This window comes from Ascidiella aspersa, chromosome 9 (assembly GCF_963924565.1).
Source record: "Ascidiella aspersa chromosome 9, kaAscAspe10.2, whole genome shotgun sequence".
NCBI classification, from domain to species: Eukaryota; Metazoa; Chordata; class Ascidiacea; order Phlebobranchia; family Ascidiidae; genus Ascidiella; species Ascidiella aspersa.
In genome coordinates this window covers 10,772,040-10,788,310 of record NC_139455.1, presented here as the reverse complement: position 1 = coordinate 10,788,310, position 16,271 = coordinate 10,772,040, and the positions used below count along the sequence as shown (strand labels likewise).

General features: G+C 36.4%; 1 protein-coding gene across 1 annotated transcript; it reads left to right on the top strand.

The window, feature by feature from the left end:
* Nucleotides 1–7,466: 7,466 nt before the first annotated feature.
* On the top strand, nucleotides 7,467–10,584 carry LOC146132964 (uncharacterized). Its single transcript, XM_083397612.1, has 4 exons — nucleotides 7,467–7,878; nucleotides 7,949–8,087; nucleotides 9,257–9,418; nucleotides 9,720–10,584. Exons 1-4 carry the CDS (start codon nucleotides 7,467–7,469, stop codon nucleotides 10,582–10,584), a joined length of 1,578 nt encoding a protein of 525 aa, XP_083253738.1.
* The last annotated feature ends 5,687 nt before the right edge of the window (nucleotides 10,585–16,271 follow it).

Sequence of the window (16,271 nt, the reverse complement as noted above, 5' to 3'; positions counted from 1 at the left end):
GCGTATTTGACAAAATTTTAATTTTTAAGCATGTAGTTTATAAGCGTAGAATGAACTACAACAGTTTTGCTAAAATTCCATCATGGAAAGAGTTAGGGCGTCAGTCTTTAGTCACAGTGAAAACGTGTAAAACATTGCTCGCAGGCCACGAAAATTGGTATCGCGAGCCTAGGTTTTGACCACCCTAGCAAAGAATATAAGATTGTAAGATTCCGCTAGTGCTAAATCCGTGTAGATGTTTAGGCACATACACAAATGTATTTTTTTTATTTTGTAACTAATCTTATATAACATTAAAATTAACATTAATATGAAACTGTTGTATTATTGTTTAGAGAAAATTAAGTAAAAGAAATAAACGAAAAATCAATTTAGCATAACAGCACCGTAATTAATTAGCATAGCAGCACATGAATGCAAATCATGTAATTAAAAAACAAAAACAAGGTGCGAAATGAGTAGGCTACAAGCCTACAACACATGCCTCGAAATGCGTACTACTTAACACAACTTTATCCTCTTGAGGTTAACATATGAAACTGCTTTACTACACAAACTTCTTGCAATGTTTTGGATGCTTAGTGATAATGATATTATTCCCTTTAGTAATTAATCAAACTTTGTAAGTGTCATTATTTTCCTATACTTTATTGGTAGCGTATACTTTATGTGCAAACCCAGGGAAGACAAACAAAAAAAAATATTTATTTAAAATTTATTAGGTTAAACGTATTAAAAACTAATCAAGTAAATTATAAAGAATGTCCTTAATTGACACCAGATTCCAAAGCCACTTCAGTATATTATGTTTTTTTAGTGCAATACCTTTGTAAACAGCTTCTGTTAGAAAACAATTTATCGACAAACATATTGCAAATGTTTTTTATAATTTTATTATATTTTTTTGCAATTGTGTTTCCTAATTATCTATTTGCATTGATTTATTAAATAGGCCTATAAATTTTAAAGCTTGGAGTAAACGTTTTGTGTATCTTTAAATATAGTTGTTACTAATTTATATGAATTAAATATTTATAAATTGTACTTGTTGTTAAAAGAGTTGGCATTACTTTATTCTGAATGACTTTCAGAAAATAAACTATACTTCGGAAGTAAACTGGCTATTTTATAACAAATATAAAATTCCATACAGAAGTACTACCTGGTAGCATACGGTAAAGGTTTCAACTAGATATTTTATCGTTTTTTGTGGCTTGTCTAGTTGACCAGGTTTGAACATGTAGCGAGCCAGCATCCGTATTGGTAATGAAAACGTGTACATGTGTATTTTATAGACAAAATCTCTGTTTTAAACCGTTTTTGCATAATTCCCTTTTGCCCCGTACCGAAGTCAGCAAGAAATTTAAAAGAAATGTCCGTATACCAAAAAAAAAATCGCGCTCGCTTTGTTTGCCGGGTGGGCCCGGACTTGAAAAGGTTAACAAACACTAGATTAAATATTAAGGTTATCGCGTTTCTTCAAGTAGTTTTATTACACTTTTCGGTAGCCTATGGATGACAATGTGTGGACGCAAATTTTAAACCCAACAGACGCTTTTTTGCGCTTTGAGCCAACACTTTACTGCCTCCTGAAATATAATTAAACACGTTTTTAAGTGCAAAAAATATCCGAGGCCCGCCTGATTCACAGTTCTAACATTGTAATTACACAAATCTTAGTTAACATTTTGTGCGGCCCGCAGAGACCTTTCTGAGTTTGGTTTTACCCGCGACTAGGAAAAGGTTGCCCAACCCTGGGTTAAAGGAACAACACCGAATGAGCCCATTAAATCGTTACTGAAAAGTAGTTTATTGATAATTAACTTGCAAGTACTGCAGCCCTTCAAATGCGAGAACATGACAACTTAGCAACGAACACCTTTCAGCAAGTAAGTTAAGGCGATTGTTCAACAAAAAAGTTCTTTGGTAATATTGGCTCAAAGAGGTTTTTATTTCTTAAATAGCTTTTATTGTTAAAGTCCGTGATTTTTGCAGCCTTAGGACCTGTATTCCTAGTAGAATTTACGTAGATAATTTGTACGGACATGTTATTAAATTTGGGCCAGGTGACATGTTTAAAAAGCCAACATAATCATTCTCTTAAGATGGTTTAACTTTAACGCCTATGGTATACTGCACTTTTGTCAATATTCGAGCCACGGCGCACAATGAAAGTCGCACCGCGGGTGAAGCGCAGCCGGTGTTCAGTCGCTTCGCGAGCTGATCAAAGCAAGCCAATAAGGTCGAATTCTGTACTGATGTTTTTCTACCGCTAGATGGGAGTCGATAGCTACAGAGAGCTAAAACGATTCGGTCACAATATTTTAGGCTTTTTTGCTCCCCAAGCAAAGGCCCCGAGGGGTGCAGACTCATAAACCTCTTATACGCACCTATACAAACCATTCTTTGTCATGTCTGAAAATTTGAAAGTTCTGCACTGTATTCTTCGGCCCATATAATAAGAGAAAAAACAAGGTATGTCCCGAAAATAAATTTCGGCCCATATAATTATTAACAACTATAATAGTATACTGCCTTAACAACGTAGTGACGCAGAATGGCAGTTGTTTTTACAATCAACGAGACGGCATAATAACCGGCGATAACCATTCTGTTTCCATAGCCAACATCACTATGCACTATACGTTATACAAAGTGCTTATAAGACCCTTAAGAAAGCGCAATTGTTCAAAAGGTTTGTCGATGACATAATTTGGCTTTCTTTTGGTCAAGAAACCACTGATGAAATACGTTCATGTTTGGAGCAGGTATTCGAGCAAAACAACCTAAAGCTCACTTTCAGAACAATCAACACTGCTACTGATGGTAATCAACTGGAGTTTTTAGATGTTCTCCATGTTACAAAAACGTCTTCACCGTGTGGTTTAATCACAAAAGATTACACCAAACCGACAGCCTCTGATCGCTGTTTTATTAACGGCAGATCTCATCACCCACCCTCTGTTTTCAAGGGAGTAGTTTTTGGGAAAGCTACCCGCCTAAGGCGACTAAATGAACTCGACGACAATTATCAACAAAGTTTGCGTCGCCTTCAAACCAAATGCTTAAAATCCAATTTTCCTAAGGGTGTAGTGCGTAAAATTATAGGTCTGGCAACGCTTTGGAAGGAACGTTTCGGGCCTTTGAAAAAAGTTAGAACTCCAAAGAAAAATCTTTGGGCGACCGGATTTCCCAATCTTCTACAATTAACAAAGAAAGAGATGTCTTACCAACAGAACGTCATGGTGACGTACAAAAGGCCTCATACCCTCGCCAACAAGTTCACAAAGTTCCGCATGCTGGCACAAGCGTCCTCTAACATCGTGCAAGACAAATAGTTGCCCAAATCCAATGGATGTGGCCACATGTGGTCTTTGTGGTCATCACGGCAAATTACAAACAATGGTTTTTCCCACAAATAAACTTATCACACAGAGTAAAACCATAAAACTACATCAATGTTTAAACTGTAAACATTTCGGTATTTACGTGGCGTCTTGTGTTACATGTAATGAACAATATGTTGGCCAAACTAAAAATTCGTTCTCCACCAGATGGAATAGCCACAGAGGGACGTGGAAAACCTTTTCTTTGTCGAAAGACGGGGACAAAGCTGCTCTTTTAAAACATTATGCTTCCTACCATGCCCACATTTTTGCCTCCAAGCCACCTTTAAGTAATTGTTTCAAGGTGACTTTTGTAGAGCAACCCGAGGTCAACCAACTAGACCTGTGCGAGGACAAATGGCTTAACCTTATAAATGCTAGCATAAACATCCAAAAAATGATTTTACCTCGTTTTAAACAGTGTTTTATTTTGCTGTTTTACTTTGTTTTGTTTAGTTTTCTCTATTTGCCCTCTCTTTTTTATTTTCCTCCTCATGGCGCGCATTTATCTGTCTTATCAGTTTACGTCACTTTACTGATTGCCTCGTCATTTAGTTGCAGCAGTTGCGGCTTGTGTAGTGCACCACTTGCCTAGAACAGTTGGTTTAGGTTTTTATAGCGTATTCTTGACTAATGTTGTGTTATGTTTTTAGATACTGAAGATGCTTTATAGCGAAATATATTTATATTTTTATTACATACAAACAAACTGATTTTCGGTTTGCTAAGTTCTATACTTCGTTTAATCTTTATAACTATAATAGTGATACCAAATTTTGTCGCGCAATTGTTGCTACAGGAACTAATTTTGATTAGATGGGGAAAAAATGTTTATAACAACTCACGAGTTGTTCATTGTCTTGATAATGGCGCAACTAGGTTGTGACATATTTCAAAATGAACAGGTGTGACGACTGTGACGTGTTTACAGCGCGCGGATACATATTAAATTTTCATATCCTGGACTGCACATTTCATGCGCGAACTAGGCTACATAAGGAAGTGGGTTGTGTATGGTTGTACCATTTTGTATTTTATTATCAGTGAGCAATCCGCATTCAGCTACTTGATCCAAGATCCCAGGTTCGGCTGTGATGTGCGTCATTATTTTGGTCGATAAAAAGCGGCCTTGCAATATTTTATATTAAAACATAGGGGTTATTGTCTACGACCTGAGATTGTTATTATAATGTTTGTAAAGTGCTTTTTCATGAGCAGTATATAGTTAAATTAGACATGTGTATTTCAAAGAGAAAGTAATTTAGTCTATTCGTTTAATATGTGTGATAATTGACCCTTTTCTTCTATTTGGGCAAATTTGAAAAATAATATTTAATTGAACGTGATTATAGGTGAAATTATTTAAAAAATAAAACTTTATGTACGAATAAAGAAGTGATTTATTTAGTATATACTATAGACCAGGGGTTCTTAACCAGGGGTACGTGTACCCCTTAGTGGTACGAAGCACCAAAGCAGGGGGTACGATATGCGGTGTGACATTATGCGCTATTTAGGCATATTTGTGAAGAATGCGCAATTTACGAAAAGCAACAACAAAAAGGCATTAGTAAATTGTCTGATTGTTTGTGTGTTGTAAATATTGTTAAACTTACAAGACTGTATTTATTGCATGTATTCAGCACGTAAGTTATAAATACATTGAGTTTTATTCCTATAATTACAATTTTATTTACTTCCGTCGGCCATTATAGACAAGGGTTACGAGAAAAGTTTATGTAAGCTCAAAGGGTACGAGCGCTAAAAAGGTTAAGAAACACTGCTATAGACAGTTAGCAGATAAAACTATAGTTATATGGAACACATATATTGGAATACGTTACTGCATTTAACGCTGCTGTCAAAATATATAAAGTGAAGAAAATCATCGCAGCCTATAGTTTTCTTTTGAAAATGGCGCACTTCCAATAGATTTACCAGTAGAAAACTAGAGATTTAAATTTCGGTGTCATAATTACAAAACACTTTGCGGCCGGTCCGGTTATTTCGCGCAGTTTTCATTTTCGTTATTTCTAAACATATTTTTGTAATTGCCTAATTTAGGGTTCCTAAACGCTGTACATTAGGTACAAATTGTTTACACTTTAAATAAGGCAACTACGCGCTTGATATTAGGTATGTATATATATATATATATATATATATATATATAAGTTTTGTCATACACTTTGCCTTTTTTGACCTTATGAAATGCTGTAAGTAAAGCACTTACCTAACATGAACACCATCTGTGCCGCTTTGATGTCCATAACTTACAATCCCTTCTATCCTGTGCTTTGAAGAACGGTTGAAAGGATTTACAACGGATAGTTAGATAGCCTACAGATTAATACGTCCGCGCCGATATTTTTGGCAACGCGATGCATTATAAAGAGATAAACGAATTATTTTCAAATAGCTGGGTCATTGTTAATACCTTTTGTCAGAGCTGCCACTGCAAAGGCGACTAATTATATTAAGCTGTGTCAGAAAGGTAGAGCCTGGTCGAAGAAACTTTTTTAAAACGAGTCAAAGCAATGGTTGCTTTAATAAAGGAAGCTGAACTGAATGCAGCGTTTTAAATTTCGTTGCGATTAATTATACGCAACTGTCGCTTTAAGTGTTATCAAAAACGTTTAGCAGAGTATGCCAAGAGAAAAGTGACAGCCTCATAGGTATGTCGTTTTTAAAAATATAAGAATGCTTTATCAAAATATTTACTTTCCTCTTTTGCTAAAGAGCATATTTGTTTGTATGTTTGTTTAAACTGATGGTTTCTTATCTGTGGATAATCCACCCCGAAGATGAAATTTGGTGATTTAATGGGGCAAGTTTGGCAATAAAATGAGATGCTATTGTTGACACTGCACAACTAAAAGTATTATTATTTTTAATAATGGGTAGTTGATATTCAGTTACTCCTTCATAATTGTAACGACAAAAAGTATGAAAAAACACTATTTTGCAATTTAGCGTTCGTCGATTTAAGCAGAATATCTGATTGATGATTTTTCAAACAATAACAAATGTTTAAAGTAATTACTTGCAAACGTGGCATTCCAAAACCTATTATAACCGCTCACTATAGCTGGAGCCTAACTTAGACCTTATTTCAGTTAGCTATATTGATTTATTTATTTCTTAAAAAGGAAATTGCACGGTTTATGTTGGATAACAATATGTCTGGTTCTTGGTCATGTAACAGTACAGTAAGCATAATTAGAGTAAATCAAAGGATTATTAAAATTCAAGCACAGGGTGTTAATCAAAGAAGTAATTGGGCCGTCAATTTCTTGACAGACATGTCAATATTTTCCAGCAAATTGAATAATGCATGGATTTCATTGAATCGATTTTTTAGAGAAGACCATTTGAAAACCCAACGATGAAAAGTGTGTTACATATTTATAAAGCAGTAGATTACTATAAGCCTTAGCTGCAAAGAAGAAGCTATGTTTGATCTGAATGTTTTATTGGCCTGCTACTCAAAACCGTCCAAAAATAGTTTATCTATAAATTGAATTCAGGTGTTTACTATTTATAACCTGAATCGACCATTGTTCTTTACTATTTATAAGTAGACATGTCTCAAAAAACCTGCTGTTTTCGATTAATGTGTACAAACGTGCACTTAAAATCAAGTTTATGTTAAGGAGATGGCGGACAATTGTTTGAAAGTTGTGCGTTTTGTGTATCTTTAAACTTAGAATAATATAGACTTATCGAAATAAATATTATTTTCAAATCAAAAAAGAGTACCGGTAGTTTGAATAACGACTTGTTTCTCTCAATATTATGTTTATCATAAACAGACAAAAATATTTGAGCGCAACGTGAAAAAAACGCATTTATGTACTTTAAAAAGAGTTTTAATTAGCAAGCGCTGATGAATGCACGGCGCCCTTGTCTGAATAGATTTTCTCTTAGAATGGGCTAAAGAAAAGTGACACATGGCTTCGATCCCCTGAACAAGGCCTCTTGAGTCTATATGTAAATTGTTACGATGTAACCTAAATAAAATAAGCATATAATAATGTTTACTTTATTTTACCAGGATTTAAGTAAGAAACCGCATTACGCATGGCCTCCTCGAAGCTAAACATGCTGGTTTTCTTGTCGGCCTGTTTTATTTTGGCTAACAGGGTCCAAGGAGAGTGGGAACAATACATTTGTGCGGATGTTTGCAAATGCTCACGGGACGTGCCCCCAAAAGGAGGAAATCTGAAAACCTTGCGTGTGAATTGTAAAGGACTTGATTTAGCTGGTATTCCAGTTACGAAACTCCTTTATGACGCTTGGCATGCAAATTCGATTGACCTTAGTAATAACCTAATTACACGAGTGCCTGACAATGCCTTTCGAGGCCAGACGCAGCTTGTAAATCTCGCCTTGGACCATAACGATATAGAGTTTATTCATCCATCTGCTTTCAACGTCAGTACAAATCAAGGTGATGAAGGAGGTTCTCCGCTCCAATACATTAACTTAAGAGGTGACGTCATTTCGACTAAAATATTTTTAAATAACGAATATAGCGAAATAATATATTTTACTTTTTGTAGTAAATCATCTACACAATATACCGGAATGTTTTGGCCGTAGAGCAAATCCGCGGGGCAGATTGGTTAATTTACAATATCTGTTACTTGGTGGTAACCCTCTTGGTGCAGCGCTGGATAAAGACTCGTTTTATGGAGTTCCGTAAGTAAAAAGTAGGCCTATACATTTTGATTGATTTTATTCACGTCCCAGGTTTTCACATGGCCCTAGGCCAAACCGAATCTCGCAAGATGTATGCAGGATGTTAATTGTCAATTCCCATGTGCCTACTTTTTACCTATTTTAACTGCTTTAATTCTTTTTTTCTGCGCTTTGCTCGAAAATTATTTGACCTTTACGTTGAAATTCAGAACCAAAATAACGAAAGCCATCTCTTCTCAGCTCCTATTCTTTTTTGTAGATTCACGTCAACAGATTTGTTAAAACTACGACAGCGTAATAGCATTTATTTAAACCCCGCAATGTGAATAAGAGTTTGCTTAAATGTAGCCTACGGAATATTGTTAATGTTCAATATCTATAATAAATCTAGCTACTTACCACCAGGGTTCCCGGGGTTTTGCAACCTTACCCCGAACTTTGACCACAAAAAGCGGGTTAAACGTAAACAAATTCTAGGTGGGAGCTTGCAATGACGTAAAAACACCGATTGTTGCTAAACAATGGGTTGCAAACTGGATTCTTCTGCAACAATGTGTTTGTGTACTGCGCTATTCTCACACTGCTTCGAACCCGTGTTATGTAAACGCCCCCCAAGGGTCATGGGTCTGTGTGTGCTTGAAAATAACTGAACAAAACATCTGTTGTTGATTCTTCGCTAAACTTTTTTCATACAGCAACAACTAAAAATAATCATTTTTACTTTCGGTTCATTTTAAGATTAGAGTTAAATATCTTTATGATTACAGACTGAATTTTAAATAAACTGCCGTGCTAACTGCGTAGCGAATAAAAAACATAAGTCGTTTGATTTTGCCTTTACGTATATAGTTCACAAATAGCCAAAATTATGAAAAAATGGCCTCGTTTCTATATAGTTTTAAATATGCTAACAATTATTTTGGTAAAATAAAACTTATGTAGTTGCAATATTTTTAAATAACTCCATGGCCCACTAAAATTTGCTTGTGGCCTACTCCTCGGCGATGGCCCACAGTTTGGGAACCACTGGTCTAGTCCAATGTTTTGCTCATTTAGACGTGATACAAATAAATTCATTCATTTTCGAATTTAAATAGAATCATATAAACTAATTTGCTGAGTTTTTATAGTACAATATAACTGTTTAAGCATATATTTTTCTTTTTTAGAAAACTAGAAACACTTGATTTGTCCCATTGCATGATTAAAGAAGTTCCGGTTGGAGTTTTAGAACCTTTAAAGGATTTAAACAACTTGGATCTTTCTTATAACAAGCTCACGATTCTTCACTACACAATATTTGCCAGTGACCCGCCACTTAAAAAGCTGAAGTATGTTAATTCTTGTTTTTTTTAATTCTTGTACATAAACAATAGTTTGAGGCAAACTAAGTTGTTTTTTTTTATTAAAGTTGAAACGAATGTTTCATGTACCCCTGTGCTCTAAGCAAATAAAGGTTTATTTTACAGTTAATACTCAAAATCCTGCAATGAATTTTGATAGCATACCAAAATATGGTTAAAATGTTTCTCAAAAGTAATGCTTAAAGGTCGATAAACGAGATTAGATCGTATGTAACTGTGATGTATCCAAGGTCGTTTTCTTCTAATGTACATTTTAAACCGTTTTCAGCCTAAATGGAAACCAGTTCAGCGGCGTTCCAGAGCATCTTCCCACTGAACTTGTGTATCTCCAACTTTCCGAAAACCAGATCCGTAACCTAACAGCTGAAGATGCCCGTACACTTGGATCACTTCGCATGCTTACAGTACTAGATCTAAGCAAAAACAATCTTCGCCTCTACCTGTATAAAAGTTTTTCAGCTCTTACATCTCTTCAAATGTTAGACTTATCTGAAAACAGCATTGAATTTCTATCAATTAACACATTTAAGGGCTTATTGCATCTGAACTACCTATTTTTGAACAACAATCCGTTCCTTACAACGATTGCTCCTGAAACGTTCACTTCCCTTCCCAATTTAAGTCACCTCTTCCTACAAAGATGTGCGTTAAGCAAATTAACGCTTACAAAGGAACAAGTTAATTCAAAGATGCAATTATTAAAGTTTATTTGGCTTTTCGACAATCCAATAAACTGCAACTGTGAATTGGTACCACTTGTGCGATATTTAAAGCGAAACCAAGTTAGGTTTGATCTCAATTACGGCGAGATAATGTACGGTTCAAATAACACTACAATCTTTGAAGCCATTTCAGCAAAAGTTAAGCGTTTAGATTTAAACGTTCGGCCAACTTTATGTGTCGCCCCCCAAAACCGACATAGAACTGTTGTAGGTAGAACTATAACGAGTGTTCCGGAGAGCTACCTAACTTGTCCGGACGAACCTTTGTACGTTGTGGTGTCTGTGTTTTTGGGGATAATCCTATTTGCTGCCGCAATACCACTCGTTTTCTGTTTGATCGCAATTTACCTTTTGTTGGTCAGGGTTGCTAAAAAACATTTGGGTTGGAAATTTGATGATGGGGAAGAATGAAGCATACCTTGCCACAGAAAATCATTTCTGTGCGATAAGTATCGAACTGACTTAAGTGCACTTATAGCCACTGGTTTAAAATGACTTGACTTGACCTAAGTCTTTTGGAGAAATTACTTTGGTTGAAATGAGATGTTTTCATTGGGCCATTGTTTGATAAAATGAGGTTGTTTGTCTTAATTTTTGCACATAAACAATTTGCTAGCTACATGTGTTGCGTTTGGAGATTTTTCGGTTGAGTTGTTGAATAAACGGACGATTATCAGTTTTAATAGTAGGCTATAAGGTTTTATTTTAATGACAAGGACTTTACTTGGAGTTAACTCGCTTTTATTAGGACTTGACTTGGACCGAAACTTTACTTGTTATTTGTTCAATTTAATAATATAAATTTGACTTGTACTTGGGACTTAGGTCACAAAAAAAGCATTACTTACTATATAACAACACTTGCTTTTATTGTCTTGAAATTTCGTTAATTGTTTTTAAGGGAATATGTTCTGACATATGTTGTCGTTTTACTGCTATTAAATCGCTAACCTTGAATAGATATGTGCATCATGTCTCTATATGTCAAACACTAGAATTCTATTTTTACATTTTCAAATGAATAAAATTCAGAGACAATCCTCTCACTATATTTTATGTTTATGTGCAATGCTATGCGCAAAAATATAACACTAAGCAGGAAACCTTTCATTTTAATTACACAAGTTTAGACAGGTATTTGCTTTATTAATTGCACTCGCACAGAACATTTTGCAACATAATAAGAAAATTAAAAATAAGCTTGCTAGGTGGTGGAATATGTAAGTTAAAAATTAGATAAGCGTAGAACACGCCGTCAATCGATAGGTTGTATGAGCGGTCCTACTAATGAAATGCGACGATCGATGAAGGTTTTCAATACTATAGTTGATTGGCCTATTGTAATCGATCAATCTAGCGCCGGTCTGAGCAGGACGTTCTTTAATTAAAGGTTCCTAAAGGTACAATCCTTTCCAATCCAGTAAACGATCGATAAACACCATTAGCTAATAAGGAAAATGGACAGGGTAAAGAAGTGGTTCTCAAACTTATATGCACTTTCGACCTCTCCCACCTGGAGCGAAGTAAATGGTGTTACTTTAGTAGTATGAATAAGCTTGGTGATGTACAACCAACTTTTTACAATTTGGAGTCATTTTTTGACAGTGCGGAAGATCCAGGATTTTGTGGGGGCATAAAGGTGACGTCACAAAGCTATGTCATACCGTGACCTCATTGCTGTTTAATCAACCGAACTTTTAAATTAAAAGTCGACGTAACCCATTATAAGCGCAGAAAAATATTTTGCACATTGCTTGATTGAATTAGCGTTTGATAAAATGATTTCAAAAATCAAAACATACCTTGACAAAAATAGCAGTTTGGAAAGGGTCTTAGTAAACCAGGAAATAAATGAAATTTGAATACAACCGTTGTGTCTGGTTCTTATTAAATTTTGAGACAGAAAAAAAACACGCCGGGCTGAAAAATACATTTTGAATAGGTAACTTAGTTATTAAAGAATGCTGTGTTGCGCACGGCGCTCTTGGGCAAGTATAGGCCAAATTTTAAGCCGTTTTAAGATTGAATCCGCCTTAAAGTGGTAGGCGGAAAAAATTGGATCCTTAAAGTTCTTTATTGTTAAATTTTGCTGTATTACGGTCATCATAAATTACCTTCAGCCTCTTAAAAAATTTACTTTTTAGCGATAGCGGGTATTTTCCCTTTCTGCCAAATATTCTAAGCCATTTTAAACGTGCTAATCTCCTGGAAGTCGAAATGGGAACACACAATAAGACCTACAAAGCAAAAGTACCTAAAGCGATATAATCCATAATACCATAGCATTAGACCAACGACATAATAAAGCCAAATTCGCAGCATGTCCACGACAGAATAATAACTATATCGTCTAAATAAGACCTAAATTAGTCGGATAAGTTCTCAATTCATCGGAATAAGGCCTAAATGGCCAAAATAACGCCTGAAAGGCTATGGGAAAATCAAGGCCGTCGGTCTGGCATTGGGGTGAGAATTTGGGGTTAGGCAAAATGTGGTATAGGCCTGATACTGACCATTTAGGTCTTATTCCGACGGATTGAGGATTTATTCCGATTTAGACGGTTGTACGACTAATAGGTATTAGACCTATTTTAGTCGTATTGCGAAGTGTGTAAACAAACTTTTTAGCAAAAGTATTTTGACAAAATGGGCAAAACGTCCGCTTTGTTGCACATTGATTTAAAAATGAGGATCAATAAGTGCAGAGAATATATTGAATTGTACTTCGTCTTTAATATAAGTTTCATGGAGTATTAAAAAACACGTTTTAAAATGTCTGACAAATTAAAAGCAACGTTTGATTTAATGAATATTTATCTTTATCATAAAATTTTTGACATAGCATAACCTGACTCTGTTAAATACAGTTTGTTAAATGCTGAAATGAAAAGTTTTTTTACTCAGCAACATTACTTCCTTTGTGTCTAGCCATCGTGCTGCTATAGGGTTCCATTTAAATTGCTTTTAAAGTCGGATTCATCCCGTTTCAGTTTATTTGCATAAGCAGGTAGGTTTTTTCTTGATTTCATGCAGGTTCCCACCAGGGCTGCGGAGTCGGTTACAAATAACCCGAGTCCAACTCCCGAGTCCGACTCAGGTCAATCACATTACCCGAGTCCCGAGTCCGACTACGGCTAAATGTTCGATTTCACCGAGCCCCGAATCCGACTCGGCTCCTACAGCCTGTATTTCATCAATTTACGTAACTCAATTAAGGGTGGATTTTCAGCAATCCCCGCAAAGGCTGTGATATAATTCATTGCCTCACAATACATGCTTGGAAAATGTTCCACCATTTCCTATTACACTTTTACCATTTACAGTTGGCGGCAATATTAGTTTTAAAATTTGGAACTGCGCATGCGTACGTCGGACTAGGGACTCGGGTAGTTTTACGTGGCCTTTCTCGACTCCGAGTCCGACTCCAGAAAAACCAACATATCCCGTCAAGTCCCGAGTCCGACTCCAACTCCGCAGCCCTGTTTCCCACTGCATAAAACTGTATGGTATCCATGAGAAATACAAAAGTAAAAAACCATCGAATCTCAGGGTAATATCTTTTAATTTTATTGTGGATGAGAGTTTAGTAACCACTCTTTCGCAAAGTGTAGGCTACTACCGGTTGGTTCGGTTTCTTTTCTTGTATATACATTCATACCATAGGTATATCCAGTTTGCGGATCACATTGCATTCACAATTTTATTCTTTTTTTTGATTGGCTTCAGTCGAGAATATTTTTTGAAAGAGCATCTTCCTTGGAACTTTGTCATCAACTCGTCAATGTTTGGAACGGACTCTCCTGTCTGTATTTAAAAAAAATATTTTAAACAGGATACTATTTCTTCAATATAGTTTAGTTTTTCAGCTGGCTGTTATTTATCTGGAATATTGATGTAGAGCTTGAACGCGATGTATTTAAATCAATCTCTAGAAAATGTGCTTTTCAAAAGTTAATTTTCCAGCGAAGGGTTGGCCTGACCAGTACCGATTTATAGATAAAAGTTTGTTTTACCTCATGACAAAAAGAAGCCCAAAAAATGCATGATTTCAAAGGAATTTGTTGGGGGAATTTTTTTCTTTTTAGTTTGTGCAAAAAGTGCGAGCCTTTCGTTAGTGTAAAGTGCTATATGGATAAACAAACCCTTAGGAAACGGCTTTAAAAATATGTCAATTGTAGTGCAATTCCTAGTAAGGTCGTGTTGAACGGATGATCTCTAGCAGTCTTGCCTCAGAAGGAATATGTGCGTGGCAGATTTTTTTTATCACATTAGACCACACGACGTTGATAATAGTGGATTGTGTTACTTGTTGATTTATCAATTGAATTATTTTCAATTACCATGTCTTGTTTAAATGTAAGGGGTCTACTTTTAGGTCTGCGACTGGATGAACCTCCTTCTGATTCAGAGAAATTTTCACTTTCTTGGTGAATTTAACATCTGAATCACTCAACAACTTGGATTCGTCTGACGATGATAATTAAGTTACTGTCACGTACCATACCAGCCAGCAATTCAGAATCACTGTAATATCTATAGCAATTGTACTCCTGATGCATTGTTAAGCTTTTTAATATAACCTGGCATCTTTAAAACAAAACTTTAGGCCTAATAGGACACATCTGTAACGGTAAAAACGTCTGTTGGAACAAATATATCTCCCAAACAAAGTTTATTATCTAACTTGCTAATAAACAAAGTTATACCACTGGGACTAGAAGTATATATTATTGAAAATAAGGATAAAACACAACTTTTTACATTCCACCTAAGCTATTTTTGATTAAACAATTATTAAAATTTTCTAATTTATCCACAAGCTAAACAACCTGACCATACACCACTTCAGTTGCAGACGAAGCGCGAAACCAAGTGATGTTTAAAGCATACTTTGAAGTGAAAGAGTCGAATATCGGTAAAATACAGTATTATGTGGGAAGTATTTGTAACTTTAAGTAAGTAGCCTATATGTGGCGCGTGGGACACATAGCCTATGTCCCAAAAGTCTCGAAAGGGTTAATGTTAAGGTTCTTTCAAAATATTTCATTCAGTTCCGGTTCGGATCCACAAAGCTTCTTAAAAACGGTCCACGTTTAGTTAAGGTGTGAAAAAATTAACCCAAAACCAGTTCATTTCCCTGGTTTGTAAACAAATTTAGCACAAATTAGTAAAATTCGTATCGCTGGGTGCGTCGCAAGTACGACACAGTTTTCCCTTCTCCCGGTGTTTGATCCCCCAACGATCTACGCTGGCGATTTTAACTGTCAGCACACAGACTAGGGTTATCGCACTAGCAGCAGAGATGGGGAATGCTTAGTTAACTGGGCCTCCCACAGTGGCCTGTCTTTGCTGCACAACCCTAAAGATAACTGTAGCTTCCACTCTGCTCGCTGGAACACTGGTACAAATCCAGACTTGGCATTTGCAGCGACCGCCGGTAACTTTCCTCTGCCGGAACGACACGTGCTTGAAAAGTTTCCACGGTCACAACATCGACCATCTTTGATAACTTCAACAAACCTCGTGGAAACAGTAACGTGCAAGCCGGTAAAAAGATGGAACTTTCGTAAGGCCGACTGGAAACGATTTTACCGCATTACCAACGATGAAGCGAAGGACCTCCCATCCCCAGACGTATCCAATATAAATCAGGCATACCAAGACATGTGCAACCTCCTAATAAGCGCGGCCAAACAAACTGTCCCTCGTGGCTTCCGGCGGTGGAGTCTATTGACCATACACACTCTAGTCGCAAGGCATGGAGGACGATAAACAAACTTACTGGTCGGTCGACACCCTCCCCACAGAAATGCCCAATTTCAGCAAACGCAATCGCATCACAACTTGTGAGAAATGGAACGTTTCAACAAACGGACCACAAATCCTCCAGACTTGTAGCCAAGGAAGTGTCGGCCTTATGGAAGACCAGTAGTGTAGACTCTAACCTCTCAGGGCACTTTACTTCAGCAGAACTGTCTGCGGCCCTCAAACAAGCCAGGAAAAGCTCCGGGCCCTGACGGTATCTGTCCGGAGTTCATTCTAAATGCCGGAGGTGTACTAAAGGAATGGCTACGCGCCGTTTTTAATTCCTGTCTGCG